Genomic DNA, 25,230 nt, shown 5'->3' on the forward strand with positions numbered 1-25,230 from the left:
GGATGAGTTTATAAGTAGCTTGTGGAAGCTAATAAATGATTTATGGGTATTTTGATAGTTAATTATTTTAGACTGTTAGACAAGTAAGGAAGCTGCTTATAATCATGGGTCGTAGCCATCAAAGCCCCTTCCTCCTGCTGTGTTTATTCACGTTTCTGTATCAGTGTGTTACAGACACACTTACATTTATTAATGGCTTATTAACCTGCTAAAAACCATCTAAAAGGCACACTTGGTGCGAAGTGGGCCAAGCAGTCCTGATGAACTCTCAGAGGTGAAACTTTTCTCCATTTGGAAGCTTTGAGCTTTTCCAACTAGTGGGAAGTGTTCTCAGGTCTTACTGATTGTCCCCAGCACTTTAGGATGCTCAGTGTCTTTTGATCTCAAGGCCCAGTGGTAGAAATCACAGGGAGGAATGAAATTCTACTACCTTATTCACTTTGTTGCATGAAAACAAAAGGGAGGAACTCTTCTACAGTTTCATGGTTTGACACTTCTTCATTAACTATTTCCTTTAGAACTTCCTTCTGTGTGTTAGAGGGCTTTTGGTGTGTTTTAGACACCCAAAGAATAAAATAAAAAGGAATAATCTATTTTATGCAAAGAATCATTTAATAAATCTTCACTCAAGTCTGTGCTTGACTCACTGCGATCTAAAAATCACATCTTTCACCAACCTGCTTGTGGTGGCTGCTGTAACACGTAACTGGGAAGCCTTCCAGAAGAAAGGTGTAGGGAAACAGCTGTGAGGAGCACTGCAATTATTTCAAGGACCTCATCGTTCTTGGGGCCGTACATTTATTATCTCTTAAGACTGACATTTAGATCTAACCCAGAGAACAGTTCTTCACATGGATGTTCCTTATGTTCCCAGCTGCTCGCGTTGCCTTCCGTGGGATTGCTTTTATGTCAAGAGTTACCGAGCTGATCTTTAACGGGGAGCAATCTCTCCTTATTACAGTGGGAAAAACACAGGTGCAACTTGAGTGATGTGAGGGCAGAATCTGGACCGGTTCGCACTGAGAGCAAACTCACTTTGCTGCTTAGACAAACACACCGGCATAGACACACTGCTTGGAGGAGGTTTGCCTTTTGCTTTTAATTCTCAGTATATTTGACCTTCAAAAAGACTTGTAATAATGTAATCCGCAGGTGTGCTGCCTGCAAGCTTGGCTCCCTGTTTGGTCTGTGAGAAGGGGCAAAACAGCGAAGCAGAGACTTTGGGTTCCCAGTGAGAAAAGAGAGACCTGGCAGCCTTTGCTCTCTATATTGTTAAATATCTCTGTTTAAATGCGAATGATCGTCTGACACTGCCAAACGAAGTCATGTATTGGGAAGCAGGCGTGCAAGTTAAAGTACTTTAAAAAATGACTTTTGGAGATGCTGGATCCCTTTTATTTCCCGGACGAGTAGAGCTGGCTGAGTGCAGCGTAGTTGTAGACCGAGGGTCAGCTCACGTAGGATTTTCGAATACAAAGGTTTTTATTTTAAGCACAGTTTTTGCAGGAGTGCGGGAGGCCTCTGCAGTTAGAGGTCACTCAGAGGGATGCTTGAAGAGGGAAAAGCGGCAGCCAAAGCGATACCTCGTTTGGCCTCAGGAACACGTGGTTGAGCAGGGATCTCCGTGATGCTTCGTCCTGCACCACTGTGAGACTCGCAGCCCCCAAACCAGCAAACAGCCTCTCCATTCTTCCAGAGTCAGTTTGGATGTATTAGCTTTCTGCAGAGGCTACAGTGGCCTCTTAATGGTAATAATAATTGTTATGACTGATTAAAGCCGCATCGTTCACGGCAGATGGAGTCTCCTCCCTGTCAGCCGGAACGCAGCTATAATGCACTGGAGATCCGAGCAGGCAGCTGGCACAGCGTGACACCAGGCTCCGGGCTGGGGATGCCAACGTGGCCCTGGGCACGTGGGGTGCCACTGCTACCCCCGTCCTCAACAGGGCTGTCAACACTGTGCGGGAATCAGAGCAGCTTCAAAAGATCAGTGAGATTCCCAGAGGTTTCCGCTACCATGGTTTGGGCTGCCATGGTGTGTGAGGGCTGAGAGCGCTCTTTTGGGGAGAGGGGCAGCTTTTGGTGGCTTTTGTGCAGAGGTACCAAGCTTATTTACCAGGTTTTTTGGATGAAATTGTGTTCTCTCCAACACAGACGTCCCTCTTCCTTTGGAGGAATAAGAGGGTCTTATGTAGAACACACGGAGTAGCCATTATATTAATAGCACTGGAAAATGAAGTTACTGCTTAGTTCTTCTAAATTGGTCATCTTTTCTGGTGTTACAATGTTCCAGTCATTATATGTAGCAGAGAGGGAATTCAGCTATAAAGCATTAAGATAAGTACTTTAATTTTATATATGTTTGACACCAATTCTAGTTCTTTCTGGTCTTTTTATAGGCACAGTTTTCAACCTGGACAGTGCATAGGAAGCCTCCCAAGGCAGAAATGGCTTTTCTCCGGAGCAGTCTCTGGAGACTGCAGAATGAAAGAAACCCGTTTTCTAATCTCTCTCTCTTTCTGTCCTGAAGGCGGCCGATGCCACAAGTCGTGCACTGGACGATGCTGGGGACCCACGGAAAATCACTGCCAGACCTGTAAGTGTGAAAGACTCTGAGAAATAAGGGATTTGAAAAAGGTGTGAAAGGGATCCTACACCCGTTGATTGCAAAGAATCACTCTAAATTCTGCCTTTCACATGATTTAAGAAATATTTTAAGTTTTTTTTTCCATATGTTTTTTCCATTTTTTTTCTCCCTGTGTGAAATTATGTTTTACTTTCCTCCCTTGTGCTCTTTAAATCTCAAGCTAGCTTGAATTTGAGTTTAACTTCTTGGTGGCAATATAGAGCATGACTCTTGAAATTATTCCTGTGCTTGTTTGTGTTTGTTTGCTTTTGGAATGCACTGAGAAGAATCCTACGGGAATACAAAAAAACTACAAGGCAGATCTTGAGATCTTTTAATGGGGGCTTCAGAAGATGTTTGACTCAAACTCAAACATTCAGAAGATGTTTGACTCAACTCAAAAGAGAGAAAAATAATTTTTGTAAGGGATGTCCTAAGTGAAGGGTTGCTTACAATGTCTGTCCTCTTGAATTCAGAGAGCATTAAGTGAATGGAAAGGGAGAACCGTAAGGAGGAAGTTTCTTTACGTGCGTTGAGCCTATCCAACAGGCACTAAGGAGCTAGAAGAGCAGTCACAGGGTTAGCAAAATAAAAGAGGAGACAGTTTAGAGCTGTCTTTTCCTACAAGATGCCTCCCATCCCACAGGTGTGGAGGCACCTGCAATGTTTCCTATCTTGGCAGCTTCACATGGTGGAAATGTGCTGGGTTTACTGGAGTTGCTCTTCCTAGGGATTTGAGTGGTTGCTGGTGTCCTGCTGGACTCTGTGGCTGCAGAAGTCCATGCTGCAGGACCAGCTTCCCGGCTCTCAGCTGCTACAGAGTTGCTTTCAGAGGAGTTTTGCTCTCTCTGGCAGTAACGCATTAATCCACCAGATCAGTTCGCTGATCTGCAGCGATGCTCTGAAGCCAGCAGCTCAGCAGAGCTGTGCAGTGCGTTTAGTCCTGGAGTGACATCCACCTCTCTTCACGGCTGCCCTTTCAGGCTGGTGCAGTGGGGACAGGCCAAAGCGTGACTGTGGGATTAATATAAAGCTCTACAATGGCATCGGCAGTCTAACTTCCAGGAAGATGTACAGATCATACATATCTAATTTGAAATAGCCACTCTCTGCCCTCTTCCCTTTTATCAGCATCGTTCCCTGCAGCTTCTGATTACCAGGGAGAAGGAGTTAATTTTGTTGCATGCTTTGCTTTTCCTTCCCTGACCTCACGCCGCCTTGGGTAAACATCAGATTTAAAGAAAAGACTGATGTGATGCTAGGCTGGCACCAGGCCTTTCTTCATAACCTTCAGTATGCTTTTTCCAAACTTGTTTTTCTGCAGATTGTTTGTAGCAAAGAACAAGAGTATGAGCAGGGACTCGAAATACAAAAATCCAAGCGGTGCTCTGCTTTTGCTGCCTTCATTTCTGACTTAAAAACATGCCTGACTTTCAAGCTCATAAATGATATTCTTAGATACAAGCTGGAGATAGGATGAATGGTATAACAAAAACAGTATATACCTTAACCTAGTCACCTTGAAAGATGCTCATCTTTCAAACGTGCAGGAAAATGGCTCTACGGTGCTACAGCCCAAAGTCAAAATAGTTTGTTCCTAGAAACAGAACTCAGAGATGCTTGTCTGCATTTTAATAATTTCATGTTTTTTTATTGATCCACTGAAGCAAAAAATTGTAATGAGACCCCCTCCCAAGATAAGATTTAAATTATTTTCCTGGGAAAAGGATAAAAAATGAAAGATCTTAATCCCCGTCTTTCATTTCAAATTACATATGGGGAAAAAAAAACAACAGGATCCTTTTGTTTTTGCATGGATATCACCTGCCTAGCTGCTTCTTATGCTGCCTTCCAGCTATTTTTCTCTCTGTGTATTCAAATCTGTATAAAACACCACCTGCATTTAAGTCTGCCTGATGTCCCTCTAAATGTGAAATGAAAATGTATGTATGTAAGAAGGCAATTCATAGGAAATTTTAAATAAGCTGTTCCATTAAGGTGTAGAGAAGAGAAATTCAGGTTACTATATTATGTATTTAATAGTCTGTTTTTTATGAATAGAATTTTAATAAATATTAACACCAAACACTTAAAAGAGGATATTCTTTGTTTCACTCTCAGGATGGGCTAAGCTGGAAGTTGTTAAAAAGTATTTTTCAAGGGACATTTGGCATGCACTAAACAGAATGTCAACCACTTGAAAGTTAAACACACAGAGACAAAAACTTTTGGAAGTTACTATTCAAACTTAAAAATGTGTGGTTAGGTTGTTTCTGCTTTTGCTGTTGATGTCTATTAAGTTGTGCTTTTTTCCCCTTCTCATGTGAAAAGAAATCAAAACTTCCATAAATTAAATACATTATTAAAATGGTAGATTATGCACTTTTTCCTAAAGGGACTTACCTGCAAGGAAAAAAGAACAATCTAAGTTAAAATACAGCCCTAACTAAGGGAATACAAAAAGGATAAAAAGCCTCTAAATCATACAAGGAACATAAGAAATGAGCAAACGTGAAATGTTGTGTGTATGTGTATAGGAGTTTGGCCTGAGCATAACTGTATTTATACAGTCTTTGTGCAACTGATGTTGCTTAGGAAAAGAAGGTGCCGATGCAGTAAGTACCCAATTAGAGCAAAAAAAAAAGCCAAGCAGCAGCCTCGTGGGGGAGATGGAAAGAGCTGAACCAGCAGCCTCGATCAATCAGGGCAACCCAGCATTTTTGCTTCAAGCCAGCATCTTTAATTAAAATCCTTGTATTTTACTAATAACTTTGCATGTTCATAAGACTTTTCCATTGATTTCAGTTACTTCCCATTTCTTCCTTCATAGATTTATAGTGCCCTGACATAATTAAAGATTAAAGGAAACAATGAGAGAGCCTGATTAATTGCACATACACGTGGAGTACCCCTTCCACCCGCTTCCCAACATGGCTTATTGCTATCGGAAGGAAATGCTAGTAAAGGATTGGCAGCCGGTGTTGTGGTCCCCCCAAAACAGGGGGTCTTGGCCAGGGCGATGCGGGGCCCCCTGAGTGGTTGTGGACATGGCTTTGAGGTGAGGGGAATCCTAGGGGGCATGACTGAGTAAATATTTTGATGTCTTGGGCATGAAGCAAATAATTGGTTTTTGCAATGCACTCTTTTGGATATGCCTTGATTCAGAGTGAAACAAGTTGATTATATTTGGAGGGAGGTTATTGAAGATCAACTGCCATTGTTTTAAACGCATCCAGCTAGGCTGATTTTCTCTAGGGTTACCCCGTGCTAATGACAGCAGGAAGCTGAACTGCTGAGTTACGTTTATTGGGATCCGAACATTCAGACCGTTTCAGGACTTTGAGCCATGGATAGTACTGCCTTTTGCTTGTTTTGCTTCTGGGGAAAACCCTTCACTGCCACCTGTCTCTAACACAATCCTTAAATACATTGAGAGCTCAGCTTTTTTTTTTTTTGCCTTTTTTTTTTTTTTTTCCTGTTTTTGTGTAAAGTGCCACTGAAGGTATCTGACAGCTCCTCTTCAGAGCTGGCCCTTCAGTAGCAGTTACGATGCAAACGGAGCGCAGGGTGAACCGGCAGATAAATGAGGGACGCCGTGCCCTTTTCCTAGAGTGAAACGGTGACATTTCCGTTGGCATTGTTTGTTTTCCCAAGAAAAATAAACAATTAGACATGAACAGCAGCAGCTCTTGCTGTACATTTTGCAAACTGCTTGGTAACCTTATGGTCTGGGGAAAAGGCAGGTTTCCTCATCCAGACACAGGGCAGAGGCCCCTGTTAGGCTGTGGTGAAGAGGGGACCGCAGATCTCCAGAGCTGCCCCTGCAGAGAGGATGATCAATTTTTTGAGAAATAAACATGCTCTAGAATAAATTGTTGTAGTCTCTTAAAGGAATTTTTGGGGAAAAAAATGGTATTTGTAACACTACGCATGGCACAGGCCTTACTGGGAGGCTCTGGAGGAGGGTGAGTAATTTAAGAGATTTTGTCCTAATAGTGTGAGAACTTCTGAAAAGATGTCAGTAAATTGCTTAAGCCCATTGCTGTTGTCAGAGCTCGTTTCCTACGCCTGTTTAAACTGCACAGCCGAGGGAAGCACTATTATCTGCGGCAAAGCTTGAAAGAAACGTGTAATCCCCAAATATATAGATCTCAGCTCCCTGAAAAGAGCAGCTCGCGAGCTGACGAGACGGCCCTGCCTCCCGCTTTACCCAGGCGCTCTGGGTTAGTGGGGCTTGCAGGGCCGGGGCAGGGCTGCTTCCTTCTCCCAAGTGGGGGATTTGCCTCTCTCTTCTGCGCTTTTGGGGGAGGCAGCAGTGGAGGAAGCCCAGGGTCTCTTCCAACCCCCCTTTTCCAGGTTGAAATTGCATTGGCACCAGGGCAAGGAAGCGCCACTCAACAGCACCTTCGTGCATGGCTTGTGTCCACCTCTTTGTTTGTTTGTTTTGTTCTCTAGTTGCAATAGTGTAAATTGGATCGATCTGAAGCCTGTCCCTAGGCCCTCGGCCCCTAATGGGAACACCTAAACACGCTAATAAAATGTGCCATAACACAGGGCTTTTAATGAGGCGCCCCTGAGGCGACCTGCTGCTGCGCATGCCCCGGCTGGAGCCTTCTAGAAGGTTCAGGCAGCCGGTGCTGAGCACGTGCAGTGCGGGGTGGCGGGGTCCCCTGAGAGCACCCTTAGGTTATTACTGGTGGCTTATTTACGTTTTTACCTCCTAAATAAATAACCAGACTGCTGAGGTGCCTGGGCGTTACCTGAACTTTCTCCAGTAATTGGTGGTGGAGTGGATTCTTGCCGGCAGGTGCTCATACAAGGAGCCCGCCTCATGTCGGGTGGAAGTTGGAGGATTTTTTGCATTCCCTGACCTCCTGGAAAGTGTTTTCTGTGGATCAGTCAAACGCTTTGACCAAAATAATTGGTAAAGGTTAATTGTAGAAGCGTGATGTCCCAGCTGCTTATCAAAATACATCTGACAGCCCTTCCTGGCGTGCTGCGAGTGGTGTGTATAGTCTGGAAAATACTGGATTATTTTCTTCCAAGGTGAAGATAAAAGCTGTCGCCTGCGACCAGGCTGTTCAGTATTTTAATTCTTCCAAGGGGAATGGCCACCTGTGGGTTGTTTCTATGCACAAAGAAGGGTGCTTGGGGATTTCAGCATTACTTCTGTATAAAGATACCCCTGTGCATATCTTGTGTATGAAACACTGCTGTTGTGGGCCGAGATTCTTCCTCGCTAGGACTTGTGCAGAACAATACTATGAATTCACAAAAAAGTCAAAAGATTGTGAGTGTGTATGTGTATTTTTATGTATTTATGTGTAAATATTTAAAGAATGCATCTACAAAAATATCCAACTCCTCAATGAGCTTCTTAGACGTATTACTGAACTCTTCAACCAGTTACGACTGTTTCCTTTAACATATATATACTGTTTCCTTTAAAATATATATAACGCTTTGTGTGGTTTCCATCAGGGTGCAGTTGGGAAGCGCTCTCCTTTTTTCTGATGATGCTGACACGCTAATTTTTGCTGTCTCCTCCTAGTAACGAAGACAGTGTGTGCGGAGCAGTGCGATGGACGGTGCTACGGGCCCTACGTCAGTGACTGCTGCCACCGGGAATGCGCTGGAGGCTGCTCCGGGCCCAAAGACACTGATTGCTTTGTACGTCTGAGAACTCTTCTCCTTCCCAGCCGTTACAGTGCAGATTTCCTGTGCTTTAATCCATGAAATTCACCATTTCGATCCCTTTTAGTATTTTGCATATTCCCTTCCAGATCTTGTCTGCTAATTTTATCATTCAGTATTTTCATGTTACGTAAACATGACTTTTATCTATTCAGTATTATCCATTAACAGATTTATGAGATTTACAAATACAGATTAGGAACCATTAATATGCTAATCTCTCTGATTTGTATCTTTCTAAAGTTAACTTTTAGAGGTGATAGGGAATTTTTGCAAGTATTTAGCACTGCATTGGAGTATGTCTTTATTACGACTCTGTGTGCTTTTTTGTTTGGAAGTCAGGAATACAGTTTAGCATCTCTGGGAAAGGTGTTTGTATTGCTGCCAGGCTTGATTTAAAATCACCTTTTCTGCTGTTGATGCTTTTCAGTGGAGATGGAAGTAGTTTCCAATATACCCTACCTCAAATACATGTTAGATGAAGAGAGAGAAGGTGGCTAACTTTTTCCTGAAAAATAGATAAACACAGAAATGTATGCAAAAATGTGTAGCTCATCACACTGTACTGGAGAGAGAAGCTTTGCTAGTAGTTACTGTCCCTATATAGCAATAGAGGAACATTCTCAAAGCTGAGATATTGAACCCATGTTTTCCAAGTTCATCTTAGAACATGATATTGTAAGCGTGAGTGCAGTAGCACTGCAGCCTACAAGAAAATGAGTTCTATTTTCTGAGCTGTGGCAGTTATGGGAATGCATGCGCTAAAGCCCATGCTAGCATGTTTGCTCTGATTCAGTAGGGTAACACTCAGGACTATTCTCATTTACTCCTAGCCCTAGAGCAATGTAAAAGAAATTCAGCAGGGGTTCAGCAATTTTCAGGACTAGTTATTACTTGCTTACTACACGCTGGGTAAAAAGTGTAACCCTGTAGACTATAAAAAAATGTGGTTAGCTTTTAGCTAAAAGAGACATGATTTCTCCCCTCCCATGCTCCCCCTAAATAGCAGCATTTAGCAGCAAATGCTAGAAGTTTGCATGTGTATAGATGTATACAAAGTGTTAAATAGTAAAAAATCCCAATTCTTCTAGAATTCTTTCTGTAAAGTGCCATCCCTGAGTAATGTGTCCGTGATGTGTTTTGTTTTGAGTGTGCATTTGCTGGACCATCATCAGAGGGGTTGTGCATGATAGAGTACGTGCTAGGACTATGGTAGATATGGAAAATGTGTTGAGGAAACAAGCTAAATTAGTATTTATTAATAAGAAAAAGTAGAATTTATGATGCGCTGAAAAATCATTTAGCATATAACGGCAGGCTTTAATAATATCCTGTTGTAAATACAATTTTAATATTTCTAGATAAGATTCATCCATTCTCCGTGTGCTGCCATAGAATCATTAGTGTATTCAGTCCCAAAAGCAGGACAGTGGTCCTCTTCCGACTGAACTGCAGGCAAACGTGGCAAAGCCAAGTTTTAGAGATGGTCTCATCTTGAATTCAAAACCAGTCTGGATCTAAAGCTTGAAATGCACAGCAGGGCCTGAACTAATGCCCAGGGAAACCAGAGCAACGACAACTCCTATTCACAGAGAGGACTTCCCATTCAATTCTTAGAAAGGAGTAACTGGCTGTATTTATAATTCTGGAGCTGTGAGAAAGGGCTAGTTTTTGTCATTCATTCTAAAGCACCAAAAAGGCAGGATCAGAGTGGCTTACCTGCAAGCTTCTCAGGGTCACGCAGGCTAGCACGCACTGTGAGATAGTGCCTTTATCACAGCACTCCCTGTTTGTCCCTCGCAGCAGCAAACATTTCCTCTCTTGGTTACATTATTACTCTCTCCTTTCTGAAATATGACAACTAAGCTACCTCGCTCAGGCTGCCCTGGTACATCCATGATCTGCATGGAGATGAGATCGCTTAGCAAAAGCAGCAGAAGAGGGAATTTCTTTTGCAGTTTTCTGCAGCCCTACCTAGGTGGTAGGCGAAGAGGGCTTGTTAGTATGCTAACTCTTCAGCAGTGCAGAACCACCTGGCTATTTCTGAATCCTTGAAAAGGATCGGAAAGAGGTATCCCTAGACTGAAACTTTAAAAGCAACCTGGCATCCGGAAGATGAGTTAGTGGGGAAGCAGAATCCAGTAGCAATGGTTGCTTAAAATGCTGGAGGGATCCAAGCCAAGATACTGCTTTCATATTCATGTGGAATTTGACACTATTTACTGTTTGTGAATTTTATCCCTGCAGTTTTTATAAATTGTGGTTATAGCCATGGACACGATGTGTGGTAATAAGGAATGTCAAAATCAGTGCGTTTTTTTTTCCTGTTACTAATTATCAACCTTGCATAGTCAATTATTTTCCCTGCATACCATTACTCTTTTTATCCACACACTTGCCTCTTCATTTGTCAGGGCCCTGTCCTCTGTCAGCTGCGGGTGGCTGAGCTTGAATGCTAAGTGATACAAAGTCCTATTTTCTCTTCCCAGTGTGTGAAGCAACTGACCTTGTTAAACGTGCCACTTAGGGAAATGACCCCCTCCTGTGCTAGCTCAAAAGAAGCCCTTATCCCCCTGGCTTTCTAATTGGGAATTTCAGTTTTCAGCTGGACTATGGACTCACGCTGTAAGAAATCAAAAGGTTGGATGTCTAAAGAACAAGTCATTAGCATTTGTTTAGACTGACTATGATAAATAGCTGTTCACTCTTGGCAGTTGTAGATTGCCCTATCGAGTTGTGAATTAGTTGATTGCTGATAGTAACAATAGTTATGAAACAAATTACAGTTTTGTTATGTTTCTGTAGAAAGTGCGGTAACGCTGAATGGTCTTTCAGATTAAGGGGTCTCTGTGGGCTCCCTTTGATGTGCCATATATTTACTAAGGTCCTAGCAAGCTGCCAAAAATGAAGGTTAGAAAACTATGTAGCCCATTCCTCATCCTTGCTACTTCTGCTCACTTGTTTCTGAACAATCCAGACTCTGTTAAGCTAAGGGATTTGGAAACAGTAGTGTAATTTGAGTCTCTTTTGTTTCTTTTGTCTTTTTTTTTTCTTTTTTCTGCCGCGCTCTGCAGGCCTGCATGAACTTCAACGACAGCGGAGCGTGTGTCACCCAGTGCCCGCAGACGTTTGTGTACAATCCTACCACCTTCCAGTTGGAGCACAACCACAACGCCAAGTACACCTACGGAGCCTTCTGCGTCAAGAAGTGCCCACGTAAGTGCTCTTGGCTCCGGCCCTCCACGTGTGCCTGCTGCTGCCGCAACACAGGCATTTATTGCTTCAAAAGAATGACATTGAGGGGTTCAAACCCTTTCCAGATGCCCTGTGCTAGAGTGATGAGAGTGTGTGTTTTCTTCTTGTTTTATTTTGTTTTAATGGGGGGGGGGGGTGTAAAATTCACTAGCTTTCTGTTTTGCCTGACAGCCACTTGTTTCATTTATGCCTTTGATCACCACTTAAGACTTCAAAAATGTTAGACCTGTTGAAGTAATGCAAAAGCTATATTAAATACTGGCATTGTGAAAAGATAAAAGGTCCATTTTCAGAAAAATAACAGTACGCAGTTGGCATCGAGTGCTTTCATGATGCTCTTGCTCTTTCCTTAGTTTGGAGTGACAGTGGTTTGAAAAAGTTATCGTAACCATTTTCTGAGCAGGTCTGTCTTGGTGAGGGAAAACCATGCAGTAACGACAACGCAAGTCTTAAAACTCCAGAGTAAAATTGCTGTAGCAAGGGAAGGAGCCCAGATTTTTATCTTGAAAAAATGGTCAAGGATTAAAGTAAATCCTTACATACTCAAAATGCACCCTTCTGAGACACTCAGCCAGAAGACAACACAAAATTGTGTTTAGTGTTCTCATTGTCATAGACTTCAATACTGTAGTGTCAGTTAGAATACCAAATAAAGGAGGCAGTGTTCTGGCTCTACTTTCAATGCCAACAGGATTTGCAGTGGTAGTGTGCATAATTATTCCGTAGACAAATTACATATGAAAAAGAAAGGGTAACTTATAACCAGTAGAATCGTAATTTATCCTAAAGCAAAATCCAAATTTGGAATCTCTATGGGGAAGTTCAGATTGACAGTCGAATTTAGTCTGTGACTATCAAAGCCTCCTCTTCCTTGAATAAAGGTTGAGTTTGGGGCTTTTTTTTTTTTAAGCAAGATAAAATACTTTACCAAATTATTTATACCATGTGTTACTTAAGGGATGTGATTCTTTACCTTAATACTTCATTAAAGGGCATTTTTTTGTTTTAAACTTGCTTGTCATTGTTAAGCTTTCCATCAGGTAGGATCAGTCTAAATCCCCTCTGGCTATTGTTTTACAAGGCAAAAAGGAAATAATTCTCATAACCTCCTGCAGTACTGTATCCCAGATGTAGGTATTTGTGTATCTGTGAAAGAGACAGGGTAGAACATTGTGTTTTATTTTTGTATTTCTGTAGCTGTTGTTACCTCTAATATCTCTGATAATAAAACCCACCTGTTGGGGAGGGGCTTGGGGACTGACCATTCATGGTTTTTGTAGGTTAGCAGAAAGACATTCCTGATTTTCCTCTTTAAATTCTTTAGAAAGCATTGGCATGAAATGTTACTGTGGAAGTGCTGAAGCAAATAATAGTGACAGAGAAGCCAAGAACATGTGTCCAAGTGTTACTGCAGGTCACCTTCAATCAATATTTTCTTTTTTTTTCAGACAACTTTGTGGTAGATTCAAGCTCTTGTGTTCGTGCATGTCCAAGCTCCAAGATGGAGGTTGAAGAAAATGGTATAAAGATGTGCAAGCCCTGCACTGACATTTGTCCAAAAGGTAGGCAGTGGTTTAGCACAGCTTTTCTTGAATGTAGTCTACTTTGTAGAGCAAACCACTGTGTTATTTTAGGACTAAATATTCTCCAAGAATAAATTGTGGAATATTTGATACTAACAGCTTTTGGATAGCCACAGAGCTTTCAGCTGTGTAACCTGCATGTGAAGTGTATTCTTCAACAGAGGGCAATGAATATTAAGTTGCAAGGGTAATATAATCAAAAACATACTTTTGCTTTATAAAAATGAGAGAGAGTGTTCTCTCAGTTTTAGAGAAATGCAGAAGGGTTCTTTAGTATACTGTTTTAATGACCAGCATTTCCTCGAGGCATGTTAGAGCTCTCTTTTGGCCACCCAAAAGCAGTGTCTCAGCTTGTAAGTATTACATTAGGTCTCCATTTATTTCTTCTGCTCTCTAGAATAATCTCTGTTTTCACAGAATCTTCTACCTCTTTTCTAAATGTGTAAGGATAGACAGTTTTCATGCAGTTGTTTTGATAAGACTGAAATATATAAAGGTCTCTTATGGGGACTTTCGCCCTCCAGTTTGAAGGTGTTGAAAGCAACCCACTTTTTTTCCCCGCCATGTGCGCTTAGAAAACCAAGTCACCCAATATGGTTGATAAAAATCTCAGACACTTCTGCCAAAGCAGAGTAGTGATATATTGAATTCTGTGCAATTGCAGTGTGCAGCTTTTCAGTCCAGTTATATTAAAGAACTTTATTGCAATATGTAGAGTTTCGTGCATGAAAGTTTGCATCTGGTGTTTCTGTCAAGCTCTGACACTTACCAGGGAAAGGTGGGAAGTTATCGCTTGTACCTAAAGGGTACAGATGTGCTGCACGTGGTTGTTCTATGGCTTGTGAGTGGTTCAATTCACAGGTTCATCTCAGTGAAGGTGGCCCATAGGGTTAGTAGTGTTAGGAGCTCTCAGTTTCTGCAGTGAACAGTGCACACAAATGGTATGGCCAGCCTGCTCTGAGCTCAGGCATTAAAAACCTGTCACAGCTGGCTTGAGTGGGAGTTTGTGGGGTTCAGAGCTGTGTTTGGATCCAGAGTGAAACATCTCAGTGTGTTTGCCAGGATACCTTTCTGTGGCACGTACACAGCACACAAGCAAACTGTTTGCTTTAAAAATCTGCACATACTTGTTTTAGAATACAGGCAAGGAGTGTCATCTTAACATATTGCTCTTGCTTTATCTTTGGAAGAAATGAAGATTGGTATCTTGAAGGCCAGCATGTTTTGATTCAGTATTTGTTTTTTATAGTTCTTAACACAAACTCCTTGTTTTGGCAGCTTGTGATGGCATTGGAACAGGGAGTTTGGTGGCAGCCCAGACAGTGGATTCCAGCAACATTGACAAGTTCATAAACTGTACCAAGATCAATGGCAACCTTATCTTTCTTGTTACTGGGATTCATGGGTAAGTGACAACATTTTAAGACACTGTCATGGTGCCAGATAAAACAGATTGTGTCTACCTGTTAATTATGGCTGCAGGCCTCTTTCACGGAATGGAAGATCCAGGATAAATTAGTTTTTGCGTTACGTTGTGAAGGAATGCTGCTAACCTGATTCTTGTAATTTGATTTCTATGAAAAGAAAAAGGATGAGGTAGACCATCCTCGAAACAGGAAAGATAGCTGGGAATTGTGTTTGCTTTGAGATCTTTGGTACTCAGTTACAATATTTTTAAAAGTAAAATTTTTAGAAGTCTTCTAAATGCATGAATCAGATGAAACCCTTGGATTTGAATGTTGGCATGGTGTACTAACAGTGCAAAGCATTTGATGACTTCTACCGCTGCTTTTAGGCTTCATATTTTAACATACTCTTTTGGGCTCCCCGGAGCTTTTACCATTAGATGCAAGTGGCTGGCAACCTTTTGGATCTTAGCATAGCTCCCTGACAGCCTGCACGCTTGCAGCACTGTGCCGTAGTGTGGTTAACTGAACTCCGCGGAGCGAACTGAAGTGGAATGCCAGCAGCAGATTTTTCATTAGCCTTTCTGTAGGTTCAGGTATGTTTAGATAACACAGCGGTTGATGCTCAGCTGCTTGGCTCTAACGTACTAGGTGAGGTGGAAAGAAAGGGCTTGTTTCCTTGATTTGATGTGGCTGGTTTGATGGTTGTAATGCTTCTTGGCCTACATCCTGACCCAAACCATGCAGTCGGCAGTAGAAAAGTCCCTTTCCTGGGGCCCCGTGGTTCGGTGGTTCTTGGAAGGCCAGCAAGTGTGAGGGTTGACTGGGAGCTGCTCTCCTCTCATCAGGGAGTGCAGTGTGAGTGATTAGGGTAAAGCATAGGAAGGGAGAAAGGCCTTATTTCGAGTGATTGCAGGAAATGCTGCTTCCGACTTGTGGAAGCACTGGAGACGTCGTACAGGAGGTAGCACTGAGGCCTTCACGCTTCCTAACCTGCTCAAGTGACCGCCCAAGAAGCAGGCTGTAAATGAATTAAATCTCACATTACAGAAAGGATGTCAGTAAATGCAGCACAAGTGGTTGGATGACTTGGTGCATGAAGCAAAACGTAATTTTTAGTACTAGGTATCAGTTGCAATAATAATGCAAACTAATTGCAAAATTATGAGACAAGGAACTTTAACAAATCTGATCTAAATTAAAGGGAAAAGTCTTGGCAAAACCGATGTTGAATAAAACTATATTACTCTCAAAAAATCTAAAAATATGGGCTTATAAAGCAGAGAATTAAAATATTTTGTTACACTTTAACAGAACAGTATAAACTCAGGACACTTAGGCTGGAACTATGTAACACTTAGTCTCTTATTCTTAATGACAAAAATAACTCTAAACAGTCTTAAGTATCTGCTAAGTTATTCCACAGAAGCTGTATATATTATTAAAAAGAGAAGAATATTTGAGAACTGATTAAAATAACTGTATATTTCTGAGACAGCTTTTTGTTTAAGATTGCTGTTACATTTTGAAAGTAAATATTACAGAAATTATTTAAAAATAATGCTAGTAAGAACAATAATGCATGTTTATGCTTGCACTTTTAATGAACTCCTGACATGAATTCATACATTCAGAGTGAATATTAGCTTTTAAAAACAGGAACTTTCAGCATTCCAAAATCTAGGGATTTCTAGACCAGCATTATATGGGGAACTGAAAGGTGTTTTCTATCGGCAGAGAATAACTTCACTAAAAGATGCTAAGAGGGGATGTTTGTGTTTTGGCTGGTAACTCTGCAATTGCACTTGATCCTGCAATGCACCAATTGGTGTGTTATCCTTCCCCTTCCTGAGTAATTGAGCCACAGCTCTCCTTCCATTTATCATACTATTTTTACAAAATCAGGATTTTTTAGAGGCACAGTTATTTATAATAGTTTACATACCAATTTTATAACTGTGTGGTTTCTGTATGCTTCTGCCTGTGTCATGCTTGAGCCGTGGCCAAGCTGCTGAAGTCGGTGTGTGTCTTTCCGTGTGCAGATTTGGCTACAATTCTGGGATAAGATCCAGACAGTCTGAAATCAGACACGGCGCTGAGGTGTGTGTGAGGAGTAGAGCAGTATTCTGCAGCCAGCAAGGGGCACCTTCAGAGCAGGATTCAGGTGGTGGGTGTCAGGTTGGCCCTCAGGTGATGTCCTTCTCTGTGCCCTAAGGATGGAGGGAGGCCACAATGATGAGGCTCCTTAGGGACTTTAATTAGTGTCCTGAAGCAAAGCAAGGTGAAGGTTGGCCTAGGTTTTTTTGGTGAATCAGTAATATTCATTCTTTTAAAGTAGCACTCTCTGAACTGCGTGCATGGAGTCATCTTCATTAACTTGCACACCTGCTGCCTCAAACAGAGACAAAAATGCTTTGGCTGGAAAAAAGTAGCCCTAAATAGATGAGATACAGTCTTCTCTATTGCCCGTTTTCCTTAGATTGAGGTCCTAGAAAGCCAAGCCATGGCTGCCTGTGAAGCAGTGAGATACACCCAGGAGAACTGTAGTTGAAGGACTTTCATCCTCCCCTTCCTTGTCCATCCCCAGCTTGAGATGCAGCTGAAACTCTTATTCTTGGGGGCTGTGAAATTCAGCTGTGCCCATTCTGCTGAGAAATCTTGAAAAGTCTGGCTCTGCTTGTAAGAAGGGGAATAGAAGACTGTCTTGTTCTGCACTTGTGTATGTTGACAAAACGGCTATATCATACATGTTGACCATTTAAAGGGCTTAAATACATATTTTTATCTTCAGAATGCTTAGTCTTAGGGTATCATAGTATATTTGCTTATAGTGGATGTTCTCAAGGAGAATGTTCCATATGCCTTTCAATTAAAAATGTTTGCTAAATGGTGGCACTCTCAAAATTAAGGTCAGCTCCAGGTTCTTATAATTAGAGATTTTAATGTTTACTGGAGGCATTTCCGTTCTCACATTACCGACTTGGGAGACTTGGAGGGATCTGTACCCTTTATGGTCCCTGTTCAACACTTTATTAAAATTGCACCCTTCTAATGTCACATGTCAGGCACTGTTGGCATGCTGTTATATTGTTTTTGCTTATAGCTTGCTGCTTATTTTAGTAGCAGTTTGTCAGCCCTAGTTATAGGGTATTGCAACTAAGCTAATCTTGAGAAAAACAAGAACAAAAAATATGACTATCTTTTCTTTAGGGGTATCATCCATGATTGTTCAGAATCCATCAATTTTCCACAAGTATAAATATTTACTAATATATGAATGGTTTGGTCCTCAAAGATGCTGAGCACCATCATTTCCCTTGAGAATGTCTTGGGAGAAATTAGATGCAGATTCTGCAGATCAACAGTACGAAGAAAGTACAACATCCTCTGGGGCATGTGCTAACCGAAAGCAAAGCGGTGACCCTCCAAGTACTGCTTCCATGTGGTGTAGCTTTGTGAACCTGCCTTTTTTTTTTCTTTCCTATTCAGAACATGACGTTTTGTTCTTTTAATCCTCCAGGGACCCGTATCACACAATTGCTGCCATCAATCCAGAGAAATTAAATATCTTCCAAACAGTGAGAGAGATAACAGGTAACCCACGCTTCTGATGCCGTATATTCTGGACTCTTTCTCATTTTGCACTCATGGTGGACATTGTTGACTTTTTTGAAGAACATAGGATGCTTTTTTCTTTAAACTGTGCTGGAAATTCGATAGAAGCTTAATACTCCACACCTTCAATACCAGTTTTTATTCACAAGCGTGTTTACTCCCATGAGTACAGAATGCCCATTACACATGAGAGGCTTGCACGTGGGTGTTGGAAAACCTTGACCTTCCAGTTAAGTGGGAGATAGCAGCAAGGTGGGACGAGGGGCAAGCTGCAAGGGGCAACTAGGGAGGAAAATGGGGTAATGTGAGAAGCCATCGTCTTTACTTGAAAGCCTTTGAAAAAGGCCTTGGAAAAAAGACAAGCCAGTCTGTTTTTGCAGCTACTTGTATTGGTCTGACAGAAAACCAGACAGTCTATTTTTACAGCTCCTTCTTTTAGTCTGAGAGCAGATACTACTGCAAGTTTAGTTTATGTGATTTAAAAATAAAGGTATGTGTGAGGTTGTAGCTCCTCCCATCTCATGTGACATTTCAGTGGGGTCACATAGCCAGAAGTCTGTACGTGCTGACAGTCTGCATCTCGTTTACTGTTGTTTCAGCTTTTGGGGGACAGGAAGGAAGATCCTAACAAGTTTGAATTCTCATTTAATTGCTGATTATGTACAGATAGAGAAATATGAAAGAACCTGTTTGTACACCCCAAAAAAATCTTCGTCCACTGCAGTAGATCTCAGCCAGTGTTTGGCATTTGTAATGAGTTCACTCCCACTTTTTTCAGCTTTCTAAAGATGTTAATCATCTGTCAACAAGCAGAATGATGTCAGTGAGAGTGGGATTATAAAAATGAAAATAAGCTCTGAATCTCTCACTAATTAATGTCAAAGATGATTTGGCACCCAGTTATCTATAATGATTTCCATTCTTTCAGCACATCATCTAATTGACAGTCTTAGCTCTAATACGTAAATAGAACTACCCATAGGCTGAAGGATGCACTGCATTTAAGTCCTATATTTAAATAAAGTCGTGGAGAACAACGGTACTGTGTAGATGTCTGTGTAAAACAAAACAGTTTTCCTTAATACTTGTGCATAAGAGTGCTCTTCAGTGAAGAACAGTCCTCAGACACATTCACAAGTGGATGTGAGCTCTTTGTTTAAACCAAGTTCTGTTATTTTTGATGCGTCAGAATAGATTTCTCAACTTTTGTCCCATTAGGGCAAATCTTCATTCTGTCTCCTGCTCTTGCTCAGGAGAGGCTGGGAGGCCCTGCAAATTTTCAGCTTGGGTTCAGATTTGCCCTGGTTGTTGATGTTGAGAATGGGCTAGTGCAGAGGTTGTCTCTGCAACAGAGCTATAATCCTTCTTGGTTTTCCTGGAGGAGGCAGAGCTGAGCAGGCTGACAAATTCAAAGAAACTCTGCAGCATTCATTATCTACTTGCTGCTTTTTCCCAAACAAGCACGGTCTTTGGATTAAAGGCTAAGCCTGTCCTAACGCATGTGTGTGATAAAAAAGACCTAATGGATGAAATGATGGACGCTTATGTGTCTGTTTTTCTCCTTCAGGGTATTTGAACATACAGTCATGGCCTGAGAATATGACAGATTTCAGAGTGTTTTCAAATTTGGTAACTATTGGAGGAAGAGCTCTGTATAGGTAAGGTGTGCTCTCTATTTATGAAATTGTTTTGCAGGGTTATTACTGTTCTTTGGTCAGTACCATAGAATGCAATATCCTAAGTGTGATCCTAAGGCATTCATTTGTTTTCTCCATTACCAGGGAATTCGTTATTAGTATTTTTGTATACTCATTCCTTTTTTTAAATAATAATAATAATTTCTGAATATAGCAATTTTAACAAGTCAAATTTCTTGGTTCACTTTGTAGGCATTAACTTATAGTTCAAAAAGTACTTTTTATGGTAGTGTGCCAACTCATCATAATCTGCCCTCAATATGAAAATACCTTGTGAATGTGAAATTGTAACTTCAAAGGAAAAAAGATTTTAGCCCCATTATCTGGCAGGTTGTAGCATCCATTGAAAAATTCTGATTTGAAGTGCAGACTCGTGTCCATAGTGTGATGTGGTCTGAGGAAGCAGTGGAGACGCCTACAAGGGAGATCACTGAGATCCCTGAAGTACTTTGCAGATGGAGCCTGCATTAGCTTTGTGTTTCCCTTCCTGCAAGTGATGTTTTGGTCTGAAAGCTGATATAGATGAGTTGTTTTTGGAGAGAAGCAAATACAGGGAGAAATAATGGGGGAGTGCCCCAAGGTATCTGTGTGATATATGCCGCAACCCCTGATTCCCGATTATGGAAATGGAGCAAATTAGTCATGGGATTCTGCTGACATCTTAAACAACAGCCAGGCAGATTATGTATAGCTGTGAGCTTGAATTACAGCCCGGGATGCTGTTTGGAAATGGCAGTGTTTATTAAGAACAGCTGGAAAACAATTATAATCGTTTAATATAATAACTTAAAGGATGCCCAGAAACTGGATATTAGCCTCACTAATTCTCAGTCATTAAATACATGCAGTCATTTCCATATTATGCAGACAATCATTTACTGTTCTTTTGATGAGCAAAGATAACCACATGGTACAATAACAGAAAAATGAATTGTAGAAAGTGGACTAAAAGAGTTTCCTTGGAAATAGCCATTTCTTCTTATATTACTATAAATGGCATTAATTTGATGCCTGACAGAAGGCTTTGACATACTATGCAGGACTTTGTCCGCTTCTCTTTATCTTATAAACTATCAGAGTATTAATTCACTCTCCTAAAAAAGAAAAAAAAAGCCAATTTTCTTCAGTTTTTACAACAGCAGCTTATTAAAAAAGGAGTAAAATGTGTGAAATGGGACTGTGTGCGACTGTAGTAGCTCTGACCCTTTTGGCCTAGTGCTGAGCATCACAGCTTGTAGTATCACAATTCTCACAAGACTCGTAATTTTCTAGGCAATAAAACAATGTGTGTTGGCTCATATAATACTTGTATTATCATTTTTATCACACCAAAATAAAAGCAGTTTGACCAAATTTCAGTTTTGCAGAAAAGGTCATCTTGCCATTTGAAAATCATTCTAGTGGGAAATTCCCAACCAGCTGTAATAAATTCCACCTTGTGGCAATAATTCCTGTTCTCTTTTGTTTTCATGACAGCGGCCTGTCTTTGCTCATCCTAAAGCAGCAAGGCATTACCTCTTTGCAGTTTCAGTCCCTGAAGCAAATCAGTGCTGGCAACATCTACATAACCGACAACAGCAATTTGTGTTACTACCACACTGTCAACTGGACCAGCCTCTTCAGCACACCCAGTCAGAAGACGGTGATTCATCGAAACAAAAAAGCCGAGAACTGCAGTACGTACTGCTCAGTATATCTATCTTTCTTTTTCTGAGATTGCCTCCCTGGTGGAAAAAAACGCTGTAACTAGTGAAGGGATGCAGTGCAGGGAGCAGGTCAGGAACCTTGCTGCTGTCGCTTGCTTAAGCTCTGTGGCATCAGGGGCACTGTGATGGTTCGCAGAATCTTTTGTATTTGGCCCGGTCTGCCTCTGATCAGATCTGTAGGCAATTGAAGTGTTCCAACACAGGAACAAATGAAAGGTTGAGGAGAGCGAGCCCTGCTTCTTTGCACTGGTTTTAACCTCCCAGTGTTAGAAATCTGGTTTCACAAATATGAATTCTGAAGGCAATAAATAGGCAGAGAATGTTGTGTGGAACCCTTCTCTCGTGGATACGAGACTGGGGTCTTGGGCTTCTCCTGCGCTGCTTCACTGAAGCAGCCTGTCTGTTTTAGAAAGGTCAGTCTGGGGAATGTTCTTAGTCACCGAGCTCCTCCTTTCTGTCCGTGACCTATCCGGTAAGGTTACTAGCAGACTTTTAGTTGGGGCTAGTTGTCTTTCCAGAAAGCTTACGTGGCAATACCTGAAGTGAGATCACGGGATCCAAGAGCAAACTTTGCGTGCAGCTGTCGAAGCAGGTCAGTTACCCTGGAATCAGGCTGAAACCACCTGCCTTCCACACGCACACGTGCAGGATGGGAGCGTGGGTGTCCGAGCTGAGTGTGCGCGGGGCTCGCTGAAGGACGCGGGGAAAGGGCAGCAGGGATGACGAACGAGAAGCTTGTGAGCAGCACAGATCCTACGAGAGCCCACGGGACAGGCTGGACTTGCAGGCACGTTGCAAGGGGTGATTTAAGAACAGCTGGGGCTTCAGCAGCCCTTGTGCCTGTAGCCCAGTCTGACTGTATCCCCAAAGGGGTTGTGCAGGAGGGGTTCAGGAGCCGAACGAGCATCTTCCAGCTGGTTAGTCCTGGTGGAAATTAATTGCAGAGGAGTTACCCAAATGCAGTGCATGCAGTTCTCACCTAATGTATATCTAAATTCTATAATCCTATAAACTGCAATACTACATGCAGTTTATGCAGAAAACTTTCTACATAATGAACATTATTAATGCAGAATAAATGACTACAAAGTTATTTGGTAGAGATTGTGGTCTGGATGTTACATTTCACCATTCACCTTTATGTGGAAGTGAACATTCACTTATTTTCCCCAGTGCAGGTGTTTTTTTTTTTTTAATGGCTCATGTAATACAGGAGTATGCACTTAATTAGAAAAAATGCTGTTTTGTACAAACTTATTTAAATACACCTTTCAGTTTTGGAGACAACCGTGGTGTACAGTGAAAACCTTTCTAGGCAAAGGTTGTTTAAATGTGATCATTATGAATTGTATCAATTTAGCTACCAATTAACAGCTTGAATAAATGATGGCACTCATTATCAGGCTTGATGTAAAGCTAATTGAAGTCTGCGGGAGCTTTTTATTGAGTTCAAGGAGCTTTGGATCAGGCCCGTAAGTAAATAGCCAAATAACAATAATTTTTCTTTTTTTTTAGATAGCTAATTTTCCTGTGTTCCATCTGGTTTGTGGAAGCACATTGAGCCTTTCTGCTTCTAACCTGTGTGACCCCATTAATAGAGAATGAACACTTGTTCTGAAACTCTCAATGAGTCCCTATCAAAAGCAATATTGTTCGCTCCTTCCACACACAGCCATGTGAAACACTAGAGCTTCAGAGCATTTTCAATCCATTAAAATGCCAAATAATACATCTAAAATGGAAACATTTCTTTATCTCCCCTGTAATTAAAGAAGAGGTTTTGTAAGTTGTCAAAAAAATCACTCCTTTCTTGCCAAGATTCATTTATAAAAACATTGGTATGACTTAGTAATAAGCAGAATGAAATAATGATCTTTAAAAAAGAGAGAAAAGAAAAAAACTATTGTCTTTTTGCATACACTGCAGGCCCTATGTTGGCTACATAGTAGTGTCATCATGGTTTTCTTCCCTGAAAAACTCTCTGGTTGCATGTACACGAGGTTCACTGAGTATGCTTCCTGGGCTGGCTTTTAAGAGAGGGATCCTCGCTGTTTGCAGGAATATTTCAGTGTAGCACTGTGTGCCCATGAAGAAATTCTGATCCTAGAGTGTCCTAACCATTGATACCAGCAAAGAAAAACAAATGACTAGTAATAAAAACAAAGTTTCAAGTTAAAAAACAAGGCGAGCGAGCAAATAGGAAACCAGCTTTTGACCACCAGCTGTGTAAAATGGAAGGACTGACCTTGTTCTTGGGATCAGAAATGAAAAGAAAGAGATTGCCCATATTTGGCAGTGTCAGTCACCTGTCACCAGGTTGGATGAGATGAAGGGGTTTGCCAGGACCTGGCATGAAGTGCTGGAGTCTGCTCTAAATCCCCCGGCTCAGCTGGGGTCGCTCCAAAGACAACCAGCTGGATGACACAGAACTTGCTCCTGGGCAGTGAATGTGAGACAAGGAAAACCTGTTTTTTAACACGCAGCCGATGCCTCTCCTGAACTGTATGCTACAAAGACAGTGTGAGACTGAGGTATAAGCAGTATGTCTGAAATAAATGCAAAAGGAAACGCTGTGTTGTCCATGTATTGCAGAGTTTGCTATGGTGAAGAGCTGGCGTAGTTCCTTCTGCTTCCGAGAAGTTCAGTCAGTGGCAAAGGAGTGGAACTGCTGAGGAGGTTGTGGTTATGGTTAGGTAGTAATGATGAACTTGGTGTTTCTGCATTCAAGCAGAAATTGCACAGCCACCTGGAATTACTCTTATATTATATTTGCCTATGGCTGGCTTGTGCTTTAAGGCAAAAGAAGGAAAAGGAAAGTACTGTTGTCAATAAGAAACATGATTAAAAGGAAAAGGAAAACTACCTGGCCTTCCAGCCTTGCTAAGACACAGGTGTGCAGACTTTTCACACCCCAGCTTATTTGTGGCACTGTTTGGAATAAAGCAGGGCTCGGGCTGTGCAGAGCTGGAGGTGTTGCCTGGCAGAGCTGTGCGGAGGCAGCGGCAGCGCGTGCGGGTCGCGAGCGGGTTTGCTGCTGGGCCTGGAGAACATCACGGGCTGCTCGGGAAGATGGAAATGCCCTTTCTCGGGACTGAATAATGAAAATGTTCTAGGAAGGAGAAGGAACAAGTAAATGCAGAGCTGCCATCCTCAATTGTGAGAAGTTGCAATGTGCCAGTGCAAAGCAAGAGAAATGGAGACGTTTCCCTCCTGCCTCCTTGTTGCAAGGACTAGAAAAGGGAAGCCTTTAAGTGTGCCCTGAATACACTTCTGTGTTTTTCTGCCCCAAGAAGTGTTGTATAATAAGCTCAGTGGTCAAAAGCAGGGTGGCAGTGGGAGGAAGGACAGGATAAGAAGCACATGTCAAAGGAAAGCCCCCCCAACATGGAGCAGGACGAACATCTGCCAGGATGAGAGGTGCTGGAGCTGCTGTTTAAGCAGAAGAGGAGGGCACAAGCCCAGCATGCCGTTCAGATCAGAGGATGTTTGAGGTGCGTGCGCATCAAGCAGGGTCCTGTGATGAAAAGAGGTGATTTAAGGAGCAGTTAAAGAGAGAATCTCTGTAGGAAGCAGCGTGATACAATAGGCTGCTGTGACCAATAGTGGCTTCCTAAGGGGGCACACGAGGTTGCTGGCTTGGGACATTAA

The 25,230-nt window shown here is 41.8% G+C and overlaps 1 protein-coding gene across 1 annotated transcript in view; it reads left to right on the forward strand.

Annotated features, from left to right (window-relative positions):
* ERBB4 (erb-b2 receptor tyrosine kinase 4) overlaps nucleotides 1–25,230 on the forward strand; it is a 373,897-nt gene that overhangs the window by 231,037 nt on the left and 117,630 nt on the right. Inside the window, exons 5-12 of the mRNA XM_088523696.1 lie at nucleotides 2,531–2,596; nucleotides 8,178–8,296; nucleotides 11,395–11,536; nucleotides 13,024–13,137; nucleotides 14,437–14,563; nucleotides 18,085–18,158; nucleotides 19,747–19,837; nucleotides 21,353–21,552. Coding sequence (XP_088379822.1) covers nucleotides 2,531–2,596; nucleotides 8,178–8,296; nucleotides 11,395–11,536; nucleotides 13,024–13,137; nucleotides 14,437–14,563; nucleotides 18,085–18,158; nucleotides 19,747–19,837; nucleotides 21,353–21,552 — 933 coding nt within the window. The remainder of the gene's footprint in view (nucleotides 1–2,530; nucleotides 2,597–8,177; nucleotides 8,297–11,394; nucleotides 11,537–13,023; nucleotides 13,138–14,436; nucleotides 14,564–18,084; nucleotides 18,159–19,746; nucleotides 19,838–21,352; nucleotides 21,553–25,230) is intronic.

Source organism: Tinamus guttatus, unplaced genomic scaffold (assembly GCF_059628265.1).
Source record: "Tinamus guttatus ecotype Peru unplaced genomic scaffold, ASM5962826v1 Tinamus_guttatus_pri_ptg000197l, whole genome shotgun sequence".
Taxonomy (NCBI): Eukaryota; Metazoa; Chordata; class Aves; order Tinamiformes; family Tinamidae; genus Tinamus; species Tinamus guttatus.